This window comes from Phaethon lepturus, unplaced genomic scaffold, assembly GCF_000687285.1.
Source record: "Phaethon lepturus isolate BGI_N335 unplaced genomic scaffold, ASM68728v1 scaffold206, whole genome shotgun sequence".
NCBI lineage: Eukaryota > Metazoa > Chordata > Aves > Phaethontiformes > Phaethontidae > Phaethon > Phaethon lepturus.
The window spans coordinates 126432-134467 of NW_010546719.1; the positions used below are offsets into that span (position 1 = coordinate 126432).

General features: G+C 37.6%; 1 protein-coding gene across 1 annotated transcript in view; it reads right to left on the reverse strand.

The window, feature by feature from the left end:
- CCDC172 (coiled-coil domain containing 172) overlaps window positions 1–7199 on the reverse strand; it is a 20366-nt gene extending 13167 nt beyond the window's left edge. The window contains exons 1-4 of the mRNA XM_010289383.1: window positions 7121–7199; window positions 6809–6894; window positions 3268–3384; window positions 1651–1816 (exon numbers count right to left, since the gene is read on the reverse strand). Of these exons, the coding sequence (XP_010287685.1) occupies window positions 1651–1816; window positions 3268–3384; window positions 6809–6894; window positions 7121–7199 (448 nt within the window). The remainder of the gene's footprint in view (window positions 1–1650; window positions 1817–3267; window positions 3385–6808; window positions 6895–7120) is intronic.
- Window positions 7200–8036: the final 837 nt, after the last annotated feature.

Below are 8036 nucleotides of genomic sequence, written 5' to 3' on the forward strand. Positions count from 1 at the left end.
TTTAGTGTTACGGACATTTGAACCTGATCGTTGACAGCATCTGGAATTAATTGTGATTGCTTCCCTGACAACTGGAGGTCCTCACATTATTTCCTTATTATAAGTTACTTAAACTTTTCTCTTTAGTGTCATCAGTGTGCTCAGGACTATAACAGACAGAAAGACAGACAAGTTGTACCTTAAAAATGTGCAATTTAAAAGGATGGAATCAAGGCAGCAACAAACACAGAGAAGGATGCTAGTCACCTTTCATACCCTACTGATCTAACCTTTGAGACACCATTTGATTGATCAGATCTGTCTGAATATTCAAAAATTAAACATTAAAAGTAACAGGTGCCACTAAAAACAGACTTTTTTTTTTTCCATTGTAGATCAGAATCAGAGACACAGGAAATACAGAAAGAAGGTACCACCAAGTACAAACTCAAATGGACAATCATATTTCAGTAACTTTGCATCAGAAATTCAGAATTCAAACTGTTGGCGTTTGATGAATGATAGAATCATGCAAGTGGAAAGGACTTTGAGTGGTCGTCTACTGCATTCCTCCTCCTGAAGGCAGGATCAACTATACCTCTGTTATTTCTTACAGATGCTTGTCTAACCTGTTCTTAAAGACTTTTGGTAATGGAATCTCCTAAGGCGGAGTGTTTCAGTTGTTCACTGTTCTTAGAAAGATTTGCAAACACCAGACAGACTCTCCTTTATTGTGGTTTACACTTGTTACTTTTTATTCAGCTCACAATAAGTATGGAGAATATATTAATTCCCTTTTTACAGAACCCTTTCAAGATTTGAAGACTGATATCCATCTTGCATCAGGCATTTCCTCCATAGGTTAAATAGTCTCAATTCTTTATTTTTTTTCCTTCTCATGTGCCTCAGATCTCTGTTCACTCTCACTGGTCTCATGTGGATTCTCTCCAGCTGGTCCACATTTTTTCTTGAAGTGCAATGTCCAAAACTAGATGCACAGTACTCCAGCTAAGAGCTTAAATGCCCTAAATAGAGTGAAGGATTATTTTGCATGTCTTAGAGGTCAGAGTATGTTTATGTCTCAGTATGGTGTTGGCATTCTGATGTCATTGACTCGTGTTCAGCTTGTGATCCATGACAACTTCTATTTCCTTGCTGAAGGATTGCTTTTCAGTCTGAATCTCTGTTCTGAGGAATATCATATCCCGTATCTTAATTCAAAAATAAAGTTATACTGTGGCAGTAAAAGACCTGCCTGAATAGGCAAAAATCTACAAGGCATCTGTGGATATAACTCTTTTGAAGCTAAGGAAATTTACATAGCTCAGCCATAGGTGATTGCAATCATTGCAAACCTAAGATAGTAGGTTATGTCTGACTGCACCTCTGTGCTGGTTGACATTAGACATTGGGAGCCACTTCTGCAGGTCTGCTTCTTCTCTTCACAGTGCTCGTAGTCAGAAAGGACTCAAGAGGATATGGACTAGAAGAGGCTTTAACTATGCTTTTGTAATGTGGTACATCAGACCACGCTCTTTCAGTTTAGTGTTAAGAGGAAGTTCCAGACAGCAAGGGAATGGAATTAAAATTGTTGTTTTGCACAGCTGTATTTTACTGATTTGTATTCATTCTCTGGTAATCCAAGATAAAATAATTTAATATAAGACTTACCGTTTTTCAACAGAGCTGCCTCGTTCTCTAAATCATTTATTTCAAACTTGACTTTTTTTTTAATCAGAAGATCTCTATTACTTGTTAGTCCATACTCATTGTTAAACTCTGTTATTTCTCTAGTAAAATTATCTTCCTCTTCAGTCATTTTTCGCTTCGCGTCTGTCTGAAAAAAAGAAGGGGAAAATTGAATGTTCAAATGAAAACAAGAAAATTTTTGTTAATCTAGGCAGACTGAAATACACTGTTGTTGTTTATTTATCCGTAGAATTGGAGTATAAATGTAGTATATTTACTTTTACTGACTTATGAGAACATGAAAATGTTCTACAGCTGTACCATTTTGTCTGTTGTTTTAACCTTTTTTGTTTCTGTAATAGTGAAGGATATATTCTTAACAATAAAATATTTGAAAATCAATTACTGTTGTTGAGCCAGCAGTTTTTCTGTTCAAGTCTTTATTGAAATTAGTAGAAAGTTCTGTTTAAAGTCAATAGCATAGTATGGCCACTCTTTTTTTAGATTGTTAAATGAAATAAAGGTAGTATTTGTTCCTCTGCAAAATGCAGACTTACTTTAACTCCCTTAATAACTACCAATATAGCTATAGTTGGTAGGAAGTCACTGTTTCATTTTCTGGAAAAATATTCTACAGAGAATGGCAATATTAAATTCCTTTAAAAAATCTTAACTGATTGCTGAATTAAATAAAAAGAAAGTATGCCTATATACAGAAAGAAATAAATTATAAGCTATATATCCAACTTGACTGGTTACAATTAAAAGGAACTTCACACTTCTTCAAAGGATAATTAACTTTTACAGCTACATAATTTTTCTATGATACTTAGTAATATTTATTCTATTTTTCTTTCTTTCTTTGTATACTGATGATTGGGAATGCTTTGGATGCTGAAGAAATATTACTTAATTTAAAAGGCTATCTGCCTAAAGATTTAGAGTTAATACTGGTGATTCATACTGAAAGTTTAAAATTCAGCTCTGCTGATTTAAAGTACAAATACATATGCAAAGAAGACTACTCATCTGTGGTGTTTCTTAGTATCTACAGATCCAAGGATCCTCAATGAAGTAAAGGAAGGCAATATTCAGGTTAGCACAAGAGAGAACTAAAAAGCTTGTTGTCTGTATATGTTGCAAGTAGCTACCTTTTAAGAGGTAGCTAGGTGTGCCTAGCATCAAAGAGATTGTGCAATACATCGGGATTCCTAAAATGTGGTGTTTGCCTGCCTGAGTTTCTCCTTTGATCCTTCTCAATATGCAGCAGTCCAATCTAAGGTGAGACTATCCTAGTTTTCTTTTACAAAGGAAATGTCAGAACTGGAGTTCAGTCATAAAACAGCAGACATAGAAAATGAAGTCAAGAACGTTAAATCAGCTTTGTAGATAAACTGTAGCATACATTACCTTAGATCATTATTTAAACTGAAAGTGAGAATTCAGCTACATTTACATTGTTAAGTATGTAAGCGTGAAAAAATATAAAATTGATTTTTTGCAGATTTAAAATATTATTTCTTGCATATTTTCAAATTTTAAGGCTGCCTATTCTCACAATAGAAAAGAACTGTCTGAATACCATAGCTGGAAACATACAAAGATTTTAAGAAGCATGTCTTTTTGATTGATAAGTTCAGCTTTCTGTTTTTCTAGGCTGTCTTCACGTTTCTTCAGAGTTTCTAAGTAGAACCATTTTTCAAACAGATGCTGAACCTTCCAAGAGAGGGGGAAAAAAAAGAGGTTATAAATTAAGGTTATTGTTTTATTGTTTCATATACTTTGATATTGTACATAAGGATCTTGGTCCAGTTGAAACACATCTGGCACATCTGCTGCACTAGCAAAAGCACAACAGCTCTTTTTTCTCCCAATAATCTTCCAATATACCACTAAGCTTCTGGAAAGCATCCTTTCTTTAAAAGACACATTTAGTGCTGGTCCATTTATTTAAAATGGCATTTTAAAGTCTGTTCAGTTTAGGAGAAATTTTTTCAAGTTAAACCCAGGAAAAATATTGATCACATAGGACCTTTTACCCAACATAATACAGTGTCCTCCATCTAATTGTGTAAAGCTCATCACGTGCTAAATCAGACAGTAGTATCAGAGGGAGAGGGGTCCAACATCATTGTTCTGACTGAATGGCTGTACACATCAACTCTGCCATGCTACTATTGCGTAGGCAAAGGAGCAAGGGATATGCTCATATTTTTCTGAACACAATTTCTGGAATTCTTAGCCAAGGAAGTGCAACAGAAATTAGCTCATTGGTTAAAGACAGTTCAACCATAACCCTCCAAGCCCCAAACCTGTATTTTGCATATTGTTTTATTTTTAGTTTTATTAATTTTAAACCGTAGTTTATGTGATAGAAGGGTATGATGTTCAACTACTGCATTTTCAAAATTTGCTGAAGAGTTCTTCTTGATTTTCCAGCACATCTACTGTATTATTGTCTAACCTAAGTTAAGATATATGGTGAGATAAACTGTAACAGCAGATAAATAGGGAAGAGCTAAGTGTTGAAAAGTCTTAAAGGGCAAGAATCATTCATCTGATGAAGTAGAGAAAAGGAGTTCAAGAGAATGACTCAGAATGTAATGCTCAGAACAACGAGTAGGGAAAGTAAAGTTATCAGAATGGCCAAAAGACTGTAAAAGGCACAGGGTAAACATTAGGAAGTAAATTGAATCATCAGGCTGATACATGACTGTTTGTGTGTGCAGAAGCAGAAAAGACCAAATAATAGTGATGTTACAGAGGGAAAAATGAAAAGATTGTATAATGAAATAATGTAGATTATTTTGGAGAGAGTGTGGATGAAGTGCATCTGATCAAAAAAGGAGGAGGATAGTGGAATCAAACGCTCTAAGACTAGAATGTGAGAGTTGGAAAGGAAAGGACCAGATTTTTTCCTTATCTCTGATATGTTCGACATGCTAAGTGTCCAGGAAGTGCTTGCCTCAGAAATATTTATTTTAGATATTAATTCAAAGACAGTGGATGGTCTGTGTCTATATTAGTGAACAGAACTAGCTGCAATATAATTTCTCCATTTGTAAGATGTCAACTTAATCTACGCATTTGCAACAGATTTTTTTTAAGAAATCATTGAGCCATGAAAAGCAAAATGCTGTAATTTGGATTCTAATTACATGCTACCTGCTTTTACTGAATGGAAGAAAAAAGTAGCATTTCCTAGGAACCTTTGATTGACCACAGACAGTGTCTGTGAAATAGATGTCAAAACACTTTTGAACTCAGTCTTATCTGCTTGGTCAGGCATAAGCTGCTGTGCATGCCTGTGCTTGGATATGTATGCTTAAAAAGAAGTGCACTTATTTAGTGCAGGACAAATTGAACAGCATTAGCTGAACAGCATTATTTAATGTTACTTGAATTACATTAACTATTATAGACATATGTAAACTTAATTCCTGTACTGAAAAACAATTTACTTTAAATAATTTCAATAACTGTATAGCCTTTAAACCTAAATACAGTCTGATTGAAATGCATTTTCCCATTCTTCTTGTTTTCTGTATAATTTCATATCTGTAAATGAATCAATGTCAGACTAAGCAAGCAAGTAAAAAATATTTTTGTGGACGTCAGTGAGAATATTATTAATCCTGGTGGGTAAAACACGTAAGATTTAATTAGGAATAGTTCTTCAGCTCTTCCCGTTAGCCTTTTATAATAATGGCTCTACTCTTGAGATCCTCTGTACCTAGCATATAAACCTTGATTATAAATCACAATGCATCAATAACAAATTAGTAGTATGAACATAAAATTGTGGTGTTCATAAATAAATTTATGAGCAAGACTACAAAGGACTTTCCCTAACAAGCAACACCCAGATACAATGTGTGTTGGTTAAATAAGTTACATTCTAAAGTCCTTTTAGGCTCTGAGATCATGGCATGTATAAATGCAAACACGTGAATAACTGCTTGCCTGATTATAGTCTCAATTTGCAACCAGTAAATATTTGTAAATGAGTTCTCTTTTATTCTGCCCCCCTTCCAGTAATACTGATATTTGTTATGTATATATTACATAGTCTTTTACAAAAGGCAGAGGAGGCTGGTTTTGGAAGGATGAAAATCATCCCCCAAACATTTATTTTCACAACTAGGTGAGGTAATCCCCCAAAGGTTCTTGAAGATGTTTATTTAAGTGAAGGGATAGAACAGTTCTGACTTCTAAGGAGGCTCCGTATGCCTTCCTGTTGTGCGTACACATTCTGCCAGCGCAGACACGGAAGAGCACAGGGGATGATATTTAGACTTAATTTTCAGGCACAAGCAAATGGATTTTTAAATCATTTGTAACCACAGGTATTAATGGTGAAAGGCTCTGCAACTGGAAGCTTAATCTAAAAATATGTCTGCATTTTGGTTCAAAGGAAAGCATAATAAAGTCTCAAAAACATTACATCGATTCAGAAACTTTCCTCTGTCTTCGGCGTCCCTCAAAAAACTCTTAGACCTTGTGAGCCCTAACTGTGAGCATGGGCTCACAGGAAGACCTTTAGCATACGCCTCAAGATCCTGTGAAGTAAACACAGGGAATGCTTCCATATATTTTCTGCAAAAGACCTTTAGTGCATGGCAACGGGCAGCAAAGGAATGGTTTCCGGGCCCCTGAAGGAAAGTGCTACAACAAGCTCCAGGACGGTTAAGACAGAGACGCTCACACCGCACCTGACCAGTCGGCCCCCAGCCGACGTTTGGTGGCTGTGACTGGTGGATGGACCGACCTGACATGGCGGTCGCTCCCTGCCGAGCTCTTTCTGCAGAGCAGGAGAGATTTTCACGTGCAGGTGTGCTGTCCCCAGTGCTTCCAGATTTTTGGAAGTGTTATCTGGAAATGCCCCTACCCCTGATCTAAGCGAGTCCCTGAAAATAGCCAGGGGCCAGCCTGAAGCATGAGATTCGTAAGAGGGGAAAGATGTTGACAGACCTTTTTTCACTACAGACATGCACAGTGTAAGTTTTCTCAATGCTGTGTTATTCAGTAGCTGAAGCAACTCCCTGAAAGTGTTTATGAATCTATTTGTGAAAGAATAGGTCATATATTTATAAATATAATGTATTTCATTATTATGTATACTATAAACATGCCTGCTTACCTTAGTTTCTAATTTCATTTTTGCAGTACTCAGCTCTTCTTTTATTTGGTTAATTTTTTCATAACTTCTGTTTATGTCGAATTTAGCTGCAACACAACAAAAATCTCTAAGACTGTGTGCTCAGTTTGAAAAAGTTACATTCGTATAAAAACGTGCCATTGGCAAGAAGCAGCCAGCAGGCTGCCTGCCGAGCTTTCGCTGACAAAGGTCCCCTCACGACAGCATGGTGGGGCCATCCTGCTTTTCCTCCAGGAACTGGAGAGGCCATTAAGTGTGGACGGCACTGCACAAGATGGCGTCCATGGTGCTGACCTTGTTGGATGAGGCGCCTCTTCTCCCCTGCCTGCTTTTCTGTGAGCTGTATTTGCTGGAACAAAGCATCCAGGTTCATTTCTGTCTTCTTGTGGAGTCTGTGGGCAATCTGGGTCCTGTCCTTCTAGAGGGCTGGTTGATTAAAGCTGGGATGCCTTGGAGGAAGGTGAGGCTGGGCCTAGCCATAGCCTTCCCTCAGGGCTCAGTGCCCTGCCAGGCGCTGGCTCTGCCCTCTGGCATCTGCCTCCCTGGGGTTGGGAAGGAAGCCCCAGACCACAGAGGGAAGCAACTGTGGTGGGTGGGACAGGGCCAAGGAGGAAAAGGTGATGGAGTAGGACTTGTGGGGTGCAGAAAGTGGGGGGGTGAGAGTGAACCTTGGGCAGAGGGAAACGTGGAGGGATGGCTGGGGGAGCCCACACAGGAAACACGGGAGGTGGAAACGAGCAGGCAGAGAAGCAGCACAGTAGGAGCCGGAGAAAAGATGTTTGGCTAGGGAAATGGCAGCTGGAGCTCTGGATCTTGTCAAACTTGTGCACATTTGTGAAACATTGGTTCTGACTCAGGGTCTGGGGAGTTTTGATCAAACAGCTCTGACTTACTTTATTTCTCTGGGACCTCACGCTTTATACAGGTTTTGCGTTGTTCAGAAGCTGGGTTTTTTACCCCTTCCTTTTTCTATAGAGTGATCACCACCCTTTTTAAATACTATATCTTCTTAGATGTATTTTTCTTTTGAAGATTAATGCCTAACCTTAGCAATTAAGGAAGTAGGCTAAAATCTGCTATCGTACAAAAGAAGATGGTAAAGCTGACTGCGTAAAACTTAAGTATGTTAAAACAGTGATGAGACTCAACTCAGCTGCATTTCACTATTAACGTAAAATGACAGTCGTAAAGGATAACAAAAAATGTTTTT